At 39.5% G+C, this 14,218-nt stretch overlaps 2 protein-coding genes across 3 annotated transcripts; one reads left to right on the top strand and one right to left on the bottom strand.

Moving 5' to 3' along the window:
• Window positions 1–737: 737 nt before the first annotated feature.
• Window positions 738–5,086, top strand: LOC127755637 (F-box protein SKIP16-like). Its single transcript, XM_052281327.1, has 5 exons — window positions 738–1,077; window positions 1,243–1,923; window positions 4,061–4,276; window positions 4,398–4,504; window positions 4,767–5,086. The coding sequence occupies exons 1-5, from the start codon at window positions 832–834 to the stop codon at window positions 4,843–4,845; spliced, it is 1,329 nt and encodes a 442-aa protein (XP_052137287.1). The 5' UTR covers window positions 738–831; the 3' UTR covers window positions 4,846–5,086.
• Window positions 5,087–6,391: 1,305 nt separating this feature from the next.
• On the bottom strand, window positions 6,392–10,977 carry LOC127755931 (uncharacterized). Of its 2 annotated transcripts, none has more exons than XM_052281541.1 (8): window positions 10,582–10,977; window positions 9,610–9,663; window positions 9,409–9,504; window positions 8,758–8,805; window positions 8,102–8,173; window positions 7,300–7,358; window positions 7,055–7,145; window positions 6,392–6,948 (listed from the first exon to the last, which is right to left on the bottom strand). In XM_052281541.1, exons 1-8 carry the CDS (start codon window positions 10,909–10,911, stop codon window positions 6,811–6,813), a joined length of 888 nt encoding a protein of 295 aa, XP_052137501.1. In that variant the 5' UTR covers window positions 10,912–10,977; the 3' UTR covers window positions 6,392–6,810. The 2 variants fall into 2 exon arrangements, with proteins under 2 accessions (XP_052137501.1, XP_052137500.1); XM_052281540.1 differs by having other exon boundaries at window positions 9,610–9,672; window positions 10,582–10,976.
• Window positions 10,978–14,218: the final 3,241 nt, after the last annotated feature.

Raw genomic sequence — 14,218 nt, 5'->3', positions numbered from 1 at the left:
CGCTGCTCATGGTCTGCCGAGCTCGCCCACGAGCCTCCTATCGAATGCCGCCTCTTTTCTGCCTGTCCACTGCTCCTCCGCCCATCAGATGCCATGGTCACCATGGAGGTCCATCTCAAGCCTCATGTCGGACGTCGCTGCTTCTCCGCCCGTCCGCTAGCTACTTTTCCACCCATCCTCCGTCCATATGACGTATGTGGTCGCCGTCGAGCTCTTACGCTTGCCGATCGCTTCTCCCTCAACTCACACCCTTAAACATGCCACGAGAACTGGATGGAGATACAAACTTCGTCCATCCCATCCATCCTCCATGCCAAGTGTTAACTGGATATATTCCATTGCAAATTTTCTCAATTCAAAAACTATCATTAGTATTCGCAATATCGACTAAGTGCTACTGAAATTTTGTAAAATTTAAACCGTGTGATTTTTCCTTCCTCTTCTGTCATTGGCGTGACAGGAATTAGGGAGGAGGCGCCTGCCCGTCGCGCTGATGCTATCACCATGGGTACCGATGTCTCACATATCTCCTGTTAGGATGGACCCATCCTATGAACCACACACACACACAAAGAATGGCTTGTTTTATCAGACCAAACACATGCTTAATGGACTCGTATGATTAGGAATGGGCTTGGAGCCTTGGAGTGTCGCTAGAGATTTTCTCTCTTTCTTTCCTTTTTTTTGTTTAGGTGAAGTGTCACTAAAGGTTAGTTTAAGATAAGATCAGATTAAAGCTGTAGAAAGGTAGAAAAAAAAAAGAAAAGAGGAAGAAGGGGAAAAAAAGAAAGACTGCGAAAACCCTCGTAGAAGAAAACCCACCGGCGGCCGATGGCGTCGCCGGCGAAGGCGCAGCGGCGGCCGGAGGGGGCCTCGGTGCTGGAGACCCTCCCCGCGCTCCCGCTCGCGATCATCATCGCCAAGGCCGGCCCCCGCTGCGCCGCCGCGCTAGCCTGCGCCAGCTCCACCCTCCGCGCCGCCGCCTCCGGCGAGGCCCTCTGGCGCCACTTCTGCTCCGACGACTTCGCCCTCGACGCCCCCCTCGCTCCCGGCGACCTCCCTCTCCCTTCCTTCAAGGTTTTTCCTCTCCCCCCGCCTCCTCGCCTTCTTAGTAGATATAACAAGTTCATGAGGAATTTAATCGGATCCAAAGGTTTAGACTAACTCACTTGTTTTTATGATTTCTCCAACAGTGCTTAATTTTGTCAAGAAGGATAATAATTTGATTGATCGGTTGTGCAGGATGCTTACAAAGCTTGGTTCCAATCTTTTGGGATGTACCCTTTGCCACTTGTGAAGAGGGTGAAGATCTTCTGGAGCTCATTCAGGGCATGGCTATGCGAGTATTTCCCCGAAGGGCTGAGGACTCTAGGGGAAGGCGTTTCGGAAGCCGAGATAGCCGTCGCGGAATGTAACCTGGGCCTTGTGCTTCCTATGCCCACAAAGCTACTGTACCGTTTCTGCAACGGCCAGCTGCACATTGGCCGCGGCGAGGAGGTCTCGTACGGCGTTATGGGAGGCTATGATTATGTTCACCAGAGGTATACCGTGCGCTTGCTACCGCTCGCGCACCATGCTGTTCAGAAAAACTCAAACTACATTGTAGTTGCGACGAGTTGTTTTGGGGAGAAGATATTTCTTCTTGATTGTGCGAGTGGCCGTCTTTATGTCGGCACCAAGTATTGGAATGAAGAAAGAGAAATCATGGCATGCGTGCCAAAAGCAACAATAAGGCTCGCTGTGGATGATGATCATGGCATGCCTCAAGATGGATTTCTGCTGTGGTTGGAAGAGCACCTTAGTCGCCTACAGGATGGCTTGATCAAGGTGCAGAGTTGTAAATTCCCAATGCTGGCAAGGCATATCAGTTTGTATCCAGTACAACTCCCTTACTGTTCGTCGGCAAGTATGCATGGTATCAAGGTTAGTAAATTGGCTTTTCTGTTAGTTTATTGCCATGCTTAATATGCTGATTGCATTGCGAGGGTAATTGAATCTATTTTGAAGCACATAGCTAGCCTACTGAAAGTTTTTTTGCTGTTTTATATTTAAAGATTAGATTTTGCTGTTTTATGTTTAATGATGAGCGTCATCGATGTATGATGATGGGGGCTCTGACCCCTGTTCTTCTCCCATAAAAGCATTTTGAAATCTAAAAGTTTGGCTGGTACTGAGTGCAGAGCTCGTTATCCAACTGTTGTCCATGCATTAATTTTAAAATATCTCTGGTGTAATACTTGGTTTAGCTCTAATAGAGTAAAATAACATCGCAGGCATAGCTACAAAAGATTTGTCTTGATTCAACTGATGTTTTCATGTATTATGCTGATGCACCAATATAACCATAGCTCCAATAAGGAGATACTACCACTTCCATACTGACATGAAACAATCCAAAAATCACAAAACAAACAAAATAGTCTTCAACTGTTTTGGGAATCAGTCCATCTATACTCTTCAACTGTTGTTTGAATATTGGCTACAACGTGTAACTACAAACAAAATAGTCTGTTGGACCTCCTTTAACTGTCAAGAGTAGGGAGCTTACACCCTCAATACCATTGCCCCTTAGATATCATCTGACTTGCGGTGTTTTTGCTTGTCTACATGTTTGGGTGACAGAGCATTCCACGAGAACAAGTATTGCAGTCTTCAAATCTTAAATCATCTTCTTCTTTATATCCGCTGTGGCTAATTCTATCCTTGCTCACAGTTGTTACCTCTCTGCTTATCTCTGCTGCTTACAAGATGAGCACAACAGTGCGCATGCTGGCAGAGGAAGTTCTGCTGGCTGGCATAAGCATCCTGCACATAGACTCTTCTTATCCGCAATATCTAGTTTCCCTGACTTACCTATTGACTCTTACTATATAATAAGTCTATAATATCAAACATGCTTTGCCACAAACAAAATTTCGAAAAAAAAACATTAGGCAAGTTTCAATCTGAAAGCATAAGTAGTGAACTTTAACGTTAGAATTTCTAGTCCAAAACCAAAAGTTTCATAGTAAAACATAGGAAATTTTCAGTCGAGTCTTGAAAGCTTTCATGGGAAAATTTTCTCAAAATGCAGCAGACCCAGTTGCTATTGCCATTAAGCAAAGCATGTGGCAAGCAGAGCTGATCCTCACACCTACTTTGCTGCTCATGGCAACATGCAACTAGAGTGCATGATCTGTGTGAAAAGGAAAGTGAGTAGCAATGATATGTTAATCGTACCCTTTGGACTATGTCTGAGGTCTGAAAATAAATAGAGACAAGTGAATTGTCGTTTATTGTGATGTGATAATAAAGAACTGATAGACGGGAGAGAACAGCAACATGGCGGGTCATAGTCATGATGGATACACTCAGCAAAGTGACACTGGGGAACTATATCACCTGCCAGTGGCAGCACGTTTATGATTTAATGCTTCACAACTTGAATGGAAACCACATGCATTTCCACATAACAAAAGACCTCACAGACAGCTGCACTTATGCATTCACAAGCAAGACATGGATGACCAATCAGATAGCTCACTTCCACTAGTTTAAATCGCCCGAAAGATGGCATGTGGCAATGCAGTTCAACAAAATAGTAGTACTACAAACAAGTTTAACAAGTTAGCTTATCATGGAGTACGTATATATTACATGAGATGGCATTGAGAGGTGCATAAACTAGCTATTCATGTCCTGTCTTCGAGTGCCCAGCTGCAAAGTTATTTGCGATAAAACATTTCATTTAGCGCTAAATTACATATGTTAATAAATGGATCTTGCAAGCAAAATTTTACATCCCTGTTGTTTATGTCTTTTGGGAATATATTCGGATGCTAGAAGCAGGTATTAGTTGATGCATACCTAACTAATATCTAGTAAGGAAAATGTGTTTTTGCATGCTTGTGTTGGTTATATCCATAACTGCGAAAGGATGAAACATAGACATTCATAATGAGCCAACATCTATATGACCTATACAACTTCTTGACAGAACTAAGACTTTTTGTGACTTGACCAATGAACCATGAACTAGAAGCAAATAATATTTTGGTATAAACAGTAATTGTATTTGCAGGTTCGTGCCTCTGCTGTCTTTGCCCCAGAAAACTCTGCTTTCGCTGATTACCGATGCAGATATTCGTACTATTTCTCCATTCGTCTATCCCTTCCTGAAGCATTCGTTGTAGATGGCAAGTGGTATTCTTCCTTCCAGCTTCAGTCATGCCACTACACTATTCAGATTGGAGATGAAGTCCTCCCTTACACATGCAACTATGGCGGCCATGGCAAGGTATGTTAGAAGAGAGAAAGAGAGAGAGAGAGAGAGAGAGGATGAGTACCTGTATCCAGACAAAATGTACATTTGTGGGTGTTCATTACATTGACATGCTTGCTGGGCTTTTTGTGTATAGTGTCCTCTCCTGAGGTGCGGCGAGGAGCTGTTTGTCTATGGGTGTTCCATATCGGCAGCACTGGAGCCTGGATCCGTGATGGGCAACTTGACGCTTGTTCCTTGGAGGTAATCCTGAATTCTACGAAGATATTTCTTGTCTGTTTTTTCTTAAGCATGTCAATTTACTGCTAATTTTTTTTTGTTGGCTATTTGGTTATAGCTAGCTACATTCTGTTGTATCTGTTGTATGCAATCGTTTGTTCTTCCATACTCCCTCCATTCCATAGAAAATCAACTTCTATGTCCAGATTCGAACCCAGAAGTTGTTTTTTTATGAGACGAAGGGTGTGTATGTGATGTGATTTGATGCTGGTATCCGTTCTTATAGGTGTGGTCAGCCTAGAGGAAGCCCTTTTATTGCCGACATAGCTCCTTTCCCTCTGCACCCGCCTGACTACATCTTCTGAAGAATTGGAAGCTGGTCCATCAAAGCATGCATGCAGTTGAGGCTAATTCTTGCTAGAGCGCCTTGTTGGAAATTTTCCTGGATATATTTTTGTACGTGCAGCTCTCGGAATTGTTGTCTTGACAAGTGACGAAAGTCTCATGAGCTGTGAATTATATATACACACACACACAACACACTTTTCGGCAGTGACATGATGTTCCGTTTGTTAATGCGGCTTGCTTGCTTCTGATAGCTTTGACAATCGGTGTGCATTGTTTCTACAATTTCTTTTTTCGCGTTCCTCGTATATTTTCGTTAGATGATTGGAAGAATTCCATTGAAATGATACTCTTACTATCCGGGAACAGTTCATACAGTCAACAACACTTGGTAGATTTGTAGTAGCATGCAAAACATAAACATGAAACTTTCATCCATTCTGGCCTAAATGTTTCTAAATTATTTGTGGTCAAAATTAGAACAAAAGTCAAAATTGCCAAGTAAACGCAAACAGAGGGAGTAGACAAATAAATTTAGATCTATGATGCCATACTGAAGGCTTGGGGTTTCAACGGCAAGCGATGCAGAGGAGGTAGAAGCGGATGGTACGCGTACACGCATGTTCAAAACGTGGGGTTTACGAATAAAACATCCAGAATGCAATACCAATGATGAATTAAGCAAGAGGTTGATGACAAGACGTACACTTTGCCCCTCTCCGAGTTTTTGTTACGAGTTTCTGTGACCAGTAACCGTGGTCTTCTGATGGCACCTCTCTGATTGTGTTTTTCACTTCCTCTTTCCAACTTCAACTCTTTCGTTTTTCACATGTATACTTCCCAAACTGATAAACAATACATTTTTTACAAAAAAAAATTCTATAGAAAAATTGTTTTTTATAAAATCATATTAATATATATTTTTTTAAGTTTTTTAATTAATCGTGCATTAATCTATCGCTCCGCTTCACGTGCCGAAGAGAAGGTTAACAACACCCATTAATCTATCACTCCGTTTCACGTGTCAAAGAGAAGTTTTCACCCATTGACGATTCTGCCGTAGGAGCGGTCCCAACGAAATTTGTGAAAATGGGAGTCCATCATCCAATGTAACCAGGTAAGCTCCTACCTTGAAAGGAGGAAGCAAAGTTCGTCCCTGTGCATTCTGTGAATCTGGAATTCAAATAGTTTTCTGTCAACAGGGTCATATTAGCTTTTTTTTTTTTTTAGAAACATATTAGCATTTTGGAAAGGAGAAAATCTTTCAAGTGGAAACTTTGGTACCATTTTTTACTGTAAGATCAGACAATAAATGGCCTGTACAACACAAGTGTGGTGAGAAAGATAAGAATGCACTTAGGAGTTGTTTAGATTGTAGCCAAAATAAACCTTACCATATTTTATTACCAAAATTTTAGCATAATTTCTTATGTATTTACCAAAGTTTGGCAAAACAACCTAAATGTATGCATATCTTTGACAATTTTACCAAAAATGATATAATTTGAAATGGCAACAATCTAAACAGTCCCTTAATTTCAGGAAGCGACACCTAGAATGCACAGCTGACGAAGAGCTTTTGCACCGCACATTGCTGACCAGCTTCTGTGTGAAATTGTATGTTGCCATTACCAGTGATGTCTTCACTGAAATATTGTAACATGTTTACGAGTATAAAATCGGGCAGTAAATTGCCGGTACAAAAGACAAGTGTGGAAAAGCGGAAAACAAAAGTAAGTTCTTAGGACCTGATAAGCTAAGGATGCACTAAACTCTCAGGAACTGACTTAGAATGGACAGCTGATAATAGAGCTTTTGCACTGCACATTGATTGTACTCTGTCAACTGGTTGCTAAATGCTAAAAGTTCTGTAGATAGTAAAACCAGCTAGCAAATTGCCTTTGGATCTAAGCAGACCAAGTACTGCTATGATACAACTGCGTATTACTACAAGCGAGATAGAAACCAAATAGGCAGCACAGATATCATCTTCTCCTTGGAGCAGCATTTGGTGCCCTTTGAGCTCCAGGTTGGCCCTGCCCTCCAGCTTGCTCCTCCGGCATGTTCGCTGCTGCCGTGACAGCATTCATGACAATGAGACCAAGAGGAATGATGTACATCCACTGAAAAGCAGGAGGCAATAGTCAGATTAAAAGGGACAAGAAACAACTTTCGAAGATATTTACGGACAAGAAACAACTTTCGAAGATATTTACAACTGTTACTTACATATTTAGCCCAGAAAGACTTCTCAGGTGGTTTCACCACTTCACCAGGACCATTTTCGGCTTCTATTAACTGATCTACAAATGATGGAGTTCTGCAGGTGCACAACTTTGTTAGCACATTATAGTATCAAAATACTTGTTCTACTTGATAATTTGCAACAATATTCTTACACAAACAAAAGTTCTTCAGAATGCAGTATTTATTTACAGTTGTCTTAAACAAAAAAAAAAAAGTGGTGATTTTACCTTGGTGCTTGTTCAGAAGTCTTCAGAACAGTGTATGAATTGAATACCCACTTTGATGGCTGAAACAAGAAAGAAGGGGTAAATATAACCATGTACAATGTTCTAAAAGTTGGCACTGGGCACTCTGCCTATTTATATCACTAGGCACCAGGTAGCCGATGCAATTTGGCATTTGATGGTGAATTAGGTGGCTGCCCTGCATTGGGGACTCTAGTGCTGTTATATTGCTATTGTATTGTCTTTCTTTTCTATATCATACGCTTGCTAATTGCTCAAAAGTCCCGGACCAAGTTGGTCTAACACCACCCTGGTGAGGCTACCCCTACTGACCATCTACCGTCAAGCGCCTTCTTGAACATTGAGATTGTGTTATTCAATAATGAACAAACATAAAGATGGGAGGAAATGGTTATAGGGAACCATTCTGGCCATTATTCTAAATATCCAAAATTTGGTGAAAGATAAAATTAGATGTCACACTCACAGCATTAACTGTTTTGCATTTAAGGTTTCTGCAAGCTCATTAACAAAGATCTCTAGTTAGTTACAAATAATTAGTACATATATCATTTTGCCTTGATAGTACTTCCATATCTAGATTATACTTTGTTGTGTTGTACAAATGAAATGCCACATGTAATCAAGAATAAGATATTAGTTCTGTTTAGAATGTATAAAAATGCCTTATTGCTGAGAATTTAAAGGTTGCAAATTACAGATGTACAATTTCTTGCTATGATTTATTAATTACATATAAGTGATATAACACCCATAAATATGATTTCAAGACAAGGTAACTTACCATTTTCACTGGACGGGGATATGTGCACCCGCCAACAGAACCATAATTAACTGCTAAAATATTTACACCATCCTGCATACAAATAATCAGCAAAGCGCTTTAATACAAGTTAATAACAAATGCAGAATTTCTATTGATATTCATGTATAACTACTCCAGAGCTATTCCATTAAAAAAGGAGAGCGAAGTTCTATGATCTGCTATTCACAAAGACCTAGTTGTACGATATGCCATCAACGAAGACCAATTTTACAATATGCTTGTACAAACAATTTCCCTCCCTTCATATCATCACCATTCATGCACCGTTAACTGGCCTGTCTGCCGCCAGAACCTTTGTACATAAGTACAAAAATACTCCCTTGCACATCACATTCAGCACGTCTATCTAGCACTGATACCACTCCCTAGCCAGCACATCTGTCCCAGGTGACATCACTAGCACACATAACAATCCAATCTAATCCACCCCTTGACATACGTAACCTACCTAAGGGCGCCTCCCACCTTGGCCTGGTCATGGCCTAGGCCTCCTGGCCCAATGCCCATGACACTAGCAGTAGAAAACAATTGAAAAGCATCCACACCAATCAAATCCATCATCGCAAAATAATCAGCTCTGGATAAGCATATATGGCAGAAATGGAGAAAATTACCATGTGGATAACAATATGTTCATCCAAACTTTCACGTGGTATGCATCTCTGAAAAACATAAAAGAAATGGTAGGCAGTTAAGGAACTAGAAACACAATTCAGAATTACATAATAATCCCAGTACTGGAAAAAAAAGGCTTATGCAGTTTTGGTACGATACACATTTTACAGTGGCAGTTGATTCTAGCTAACTTTAATAATGATAGAAGTTTATTTTGTTCCAATAAAAATGTGCAATCGTGTTTCATTCCGTAAGTACAAAGGTTAAGCCAAAACAGATCTTAATTGTTAAGAACTTAAGATACGAATTAAATAAGTAGACATTGAACTGATCATGCGACTCATGTTTCTCCTTCCGGTCATAGATGCATATCATTTTGGAAAATGACACAGACATAGTGATGTTTGCTAATTTATCTTTCAGAATATCTTTGTAAAACTCAGAAAATATTTAATATTACGAAAAGGTCATATTCAAGATGAATGTACAAACAAGGTTATATCCAATCTAAATATTTAAAAAGATTAGATGCTCAAGGTTTCAAAACTTTGGCCAAAAGTAAGTCTGAAACGGCAAGTATTTGTGACCAGTGAGTGCAGTAACAATAAGGGAAAGGGTGGACAATGTGAAGAACTATTTAGTTAGCTTACAGCTTTGATTGAGGAAACAACATAGTCTTTTCTTGCAGGATCCAACACATTAGACAGCAACCTAATTGAATAAAAACCATCTTCATCCAGCAATTTCTACAAAGAACAATAAATGCAAAATAATATGAGTTGATAAAAAAATAAAAATAAAAATACAAAAAACAAAAGGAGAAGGAGAAGGAACAGAGGACAAGAAATTACTTTAAATGCATCCTTTTCATCACCAATCAACTCGTTCCTTGTGAACCGAAGCTTAGTGAGAGTCTGTACCAATTCATCAACAGTTTAATTAGAAATATAGTAATATATCATGTAGTCAAAGAAAGAGCATAGAATGAGTTACCACCTAAATTGTAAAACTTGAGGCATACACCATCAAAAAAAATTGGTTGAGTTGAATAGCATATGTTTACTTTCCATGTTATGTACCAGATGTTTTAGTCATACTATTATTTGGATTTTGGATGACAGAAATAATTTTTAAATCTTATTGACAAGTATCCGTGTTGAGATTTGCCGCATACAACCTTCATTTAACTCCCTTTCACCCCTTACTCCACACATACCTTCAAATCCATACATGACTGGAACCCACTTAAGTGTAGTTCTTACTATAAAGAAGCCACCAAAAGAAGTTGTGTCATCACTGAATTTTAATACCCTTTGGATGGTGCTTTGATGGTTCAGATTATTTCATAATCGTTCTAGCCTACATGAGTTCCTTTTTCGCTATCGGACTAGTTACTTAATGCGATTTACGACTTTTGAATAATTGAATTTTGACCCAAATATGCAATTTGGCAACTGCAACACGCACACTAGCATATCCCGCAGTAACGTGCAGTGTGTCATCTAGTTACATGGACAATATAACAACCACCATCATCACTAGATCCGATCTGCAATTCAGCTTCCTATCAATCAGTAATAACCCACAAATTCACCACCCTTCCCAAAAAAAAAGGACCACCAGACACAAGTAATCGGAGCACGGCGCACACGAGAATCCGCAGCTAATCAAGCCGCAACCACGATCCAGACCAGCAGCATATGCTCGCTATCAAACGAAACGTATCACTGGATCAGGGATCCAGCGGCCAAAGGCCAAGCAAAGCAGATCAGGAGGGACACACGGCACGAGATCGGAGCAGTGGCGGAGGCGTAGGCGCGGACCTGGGAGCCGTGCGCGGAGGACTTGAGGCGGGCGGAGAAGGACCCCGCGGGGACGAACCCGGCGCCGAGGTCGTGCTCGAGCGCGAACTGCACGGCGCTGGACTCCGCCGCCGCCGCGCTGCTGTCCCCGGGCCGTCGGCGGGAGGAGGAGACCGCCGCCGCCGCGGGCGCGGGCGGCCCTGGCGTGGGGCGGGCGCCCGCGCCCTCGAACTCGTCGTCGTCGTGGAGGAGCAGCTCGTCGGACTGGAAGGCGGAGGCGGCGGCGAGGGAGAGGGAGAGGGCGAGGAGGAGGAGGAGGGGGAGGAGGCGAGGGCGGCGCGGCGCGGCCATGGCTTCTGGTCGGCGGAGGGAGGTCGGAGAGGAGTGGAGGTGGAGGAGATCGCCGATCCGTGCGGAAAGAAGGTGGTTTTTGGACTTTTGGTGGGGGTGGACTTCTGGATGGGCCGGGGCGGGCCGGGCTGGGTCGGGTCGGGTTTTGGGCTGATCGGGTCAGTCTCGGAGCGGTGAACCCATCACTATAGCTCTATTTTTTTTTTTTTTTGAAGGAGGGGAGCAAACCCACTAACCAAGCAGGCTGTCTCAGAATATATATAATAACTAGCATAGTGCCCGCGCAGATTGCGCGACTGGCATCATTATATTTTCTCTCATGGCATATATGTTTTCTCAACGTATTATTCAAATATAATAAAATGACAACATAATTTTAAATTTTGTACTAACTTTACGAAACTACTAATGGGTAATATTCATACTGTATTTTATATACGTGTTAGTTATTAATTATTTTTAATATCAAATTTTAGTTATTCGTAAATTATATTCCTATATGGACTCTAGACTCGTCTTTCAATATTTCTTTTTTTAATTCTGAATTTTCGTTATCTGTAAAATTGTATTTCTATATAGACTCTAGGCTCTTCTTCCAATATTATTTATTTTTAATTCTGAATTTTTATTATTTCTAATTTTATTTCTATGTAGACTCTAAACTCATATTTCAATATTCTTTAATTTTTAATTTCGAATTTCAGTTACTTCCAAATTGTATTCCTATATTGACTTTAGACTCTTCTTCCCATGTATTTTTTAATTTCGAATTTTAGTTATTTGTAAATTGTATTTTTATACGAACTCTAAACTCTACTTTTAATTTTATTATGTTTATTCCGAATTTTAGTTAGTTTGAAATTCTTATATAGACTATATACTCTACTTCTAATATTCCTTATTTTTAATTCCGAATTTCTATTATTTCTTAATTGTATTTCTATATGGACTCTATACTCTACTTCTAATATTCCTTATTTTTAATTCTGAAATTCTATTATTTCCTAATTGTATTTATATATGGACTCTATACTCTAATTCTAATCATCCTTATTTTTAATTTCGAATTTCTATTATTTCTTAATTGTATTTCTATATGGACTCTATACTCTACTTCTAATATTTCTTATTTTTAATTTCCAATTTCTATTATTTCTTAATTGTATTTCTATATGGACTCTAGTATCCTCTTCCAATATTCCTTATTTTTTTAATTCTGAATTTCAACTATTTCTAAATTGTATTTCTATAAGGACTATGTTTTTCTTTTTCTCCGATTAATATGAGAATTTTTAGGCCGTGAGAGTTAACGTGGAGGCTCTTTTTTCTATTCCTTTAATAAGTTAATAGATGTCCATAATTAAAACGTGAATCCTCCGTGTCGGGTGTCCGATAGGGGAGAAAAAATCGGGCGCTCCGCGCCCCACCACATGCGCCCGTTGCAACAGTCGCCCGAATATAACGGAAACACCCTATTAAGGGGGGATTCGTTTCATTTTTTTTGTTCCATCAATAATGTTTCAGCTAGTGTACTCGTGATATTTCACTATGTATGGATCAAATGTTACAGTGGATTTTTGATGTTGTTAAATAATTTCATCCCGATAGACACGTGGTTTGTTGATGTACACGGGGTTTAAGTGTTGCAATGGCTTTAAATCATTTGTTGCATATGTTGAACCAAATTGTTTCATCTAGCGATCTGACCATGTTTCACTTTTTTTAAGAATTTGAAATATTCTTTCGCTATTTGCTGAAACATTGTTTTGATATAGGGTGAAACATCGTCCTTTTTTTGGAAACCGTATTTCATACGTTGTACCAAAATGTTTCATAAGGTGATTTGATTGTGTTTCGGCTTTTAAAAAGATCGAAACATTTTCGATCTATTTAGTGAAACATTTTCGATCTACTTGGTGAAACAACTACCGATTTTTGACAAAAGAATTAGGCACCCGATTTGTAGGCGCCTCCTAATTAAAATGGTTTTACTGTAAGTCATGCTTATTCTACCTACTTTCTTAACAATCGTGTCCAACTCTAAATCAAAAACTTATATTCTGGGTTGGAGGTAGTAAATATGAAAAATAAATATAAAAAATATTTCCAGCCAATGAACTTTCTGTAATGCAACCCCTTAATCTATCACGAGATTTATGATCATATATTTCTTTTCTTTGCCAAATAGTTTTGACATAAATGAGCACTAAAGTAACATGGTACAATAAACTACTTATGATATATTTTCTTATACCTAAGGAATTTCAATATGTCAGATATAATTGATGCATATATGTCATAAACTCCACTAACATGACTATAAGCGTACCACAATGGATTAGTTGTTGTAAATAAGTAAAAGTGTCTCATATAATTATGAACAATAGGTGTTGAAAACAAACTAGGCACTAAACTATACATATTAGTCAAAATATAAATAATAATATGATGCCCTTGATATTATCGTGGTGGTATGTCTTTTTAGCTATAACTTTTTTAAATATCGCTGAGTGATTAAGCTCGCTCATTTTCAAAAGAGAGTATTATATCTAAGTAATGATCAACACCGTAAACAAATTGTGTCAACACTATACCACAAACCTACTTAAAACATTTAGAAAAACTACTTTGATCACCTCCACTTTCTCTTTGTCCTTCCCTAAAGAGCACCAAACATGGACAACAGAGTTTACTGCGGTTTCGTAAGTATAGCATGGAAGTATGGAGCATATGGCTAAGTTAAGACGGCCCTACTGAAGGTCGCTCAATTTCCTACTTACCAATGCAATACTCCATGAGAGTGCGATAATGAATTAGGCATTAAAATTATGCTCCAAACTGGTCTTCAAGAGCATGGCTACATCGATGCAGGACCCATGTTTCAAGGCAACAGAGAAAAAAAGTCTTGGTGGCTATGATTGGCTTCAACCAATAGAGTAGCCTTCGTGTTTAATTTTAATGATGCTATCTCATTAATGAATAGAAGTGGTGGTATTTTTGCAATATTTATATATGGATTTAGAAATAAGTGAGACATGAAGCCTAAGTACTTCCTCCGTTTCACAATGTAAGTTATTCTAGCATTTCCCATATTCATAGTGATGTTAATAAATCTAAATAGATATATATGTCTAGATTCATTAACATTAATATTAATGTAGGAAATGCTAGAATGACTTACATTGTGAAACGGAGGGAGTAGTGGTTATTTTAGTGTATTAATGATGTATTAGGCTGGTACATATGCAATTCACTTAGCTTTTAAAGCATACTCTCCCTTCGTCCCATAAAAACGAATCTAGAACCG

Source organism: Oryza glaberrima, chromosome 11, assembly GCF_000147395.1.
Source record: "Oryza glaberrima chromosome 11, OglaRS2, whole genome shotgun sequence".
Classification (NCBI taxonomy): Eukaryota; Viridiplantae; Streptophyta; class Magnoliopsida; order Poales; family Poaceae; genus Oryza; species Oryza glaberrima.
Note: the sequence above shows the minus strand (reverse complement) of the source record. Positions and strands in the feature narration are given on the sequence as shown.

What these genes read in the sequence shown, in the direction of transcription:
- LOC127755637 (XM_052281327.1), top strand. Translation starts at nt 832, where the DNA reads ATGGCGTCGCCGGCGAAGGCGCAGCGGCGGCCGGAGGGGGCCTCGGTG. An exon ending in TCCCTCTCCCTTCCTTCAAG is followed by an intron (nt 1,078 to 1,242) that starts GTTTTTCCTCTC and finishes TCGGTTGTGCAG; the next exon opens with GATGCTTACAAAGCTTGGTT. An exon ending in ACTATGGCGGCCATGGCAAG is followed by an intron (nt 4,277 to 4,397) that starts GTATGTTAGAAG and finishes TTTTGTGTATAG; the next exon opens with TGTCCTCTCCTGAGGTGCGG.
- LOC127755931 (XM_052281540.1), bottom strand. Translation starts at nt 10,911, where the DNA reads ATGGCCGCGCCGCGCCGCCCTCGCCTCCTCCCCCTCCTCCTCCTCCTC. An exon ending in ATGAAAAGGATGCATTTAAA is followed by an intron (nt 9,505 to 9,609) that starts GTAATTTCTTGT and finishes TGTTCTTTGTAG; the next exon opens with AAATTGCTGGATGAAGATGG. An exon ending in ACTTCTGAACAAGCACCAAG is followed by an intron (nt 7,146 to 7,299) that starts GTAAAATCACCA and finishes GTGCACCTGCAG; the next exon opens with AACTCCATCATTTGTAGATC.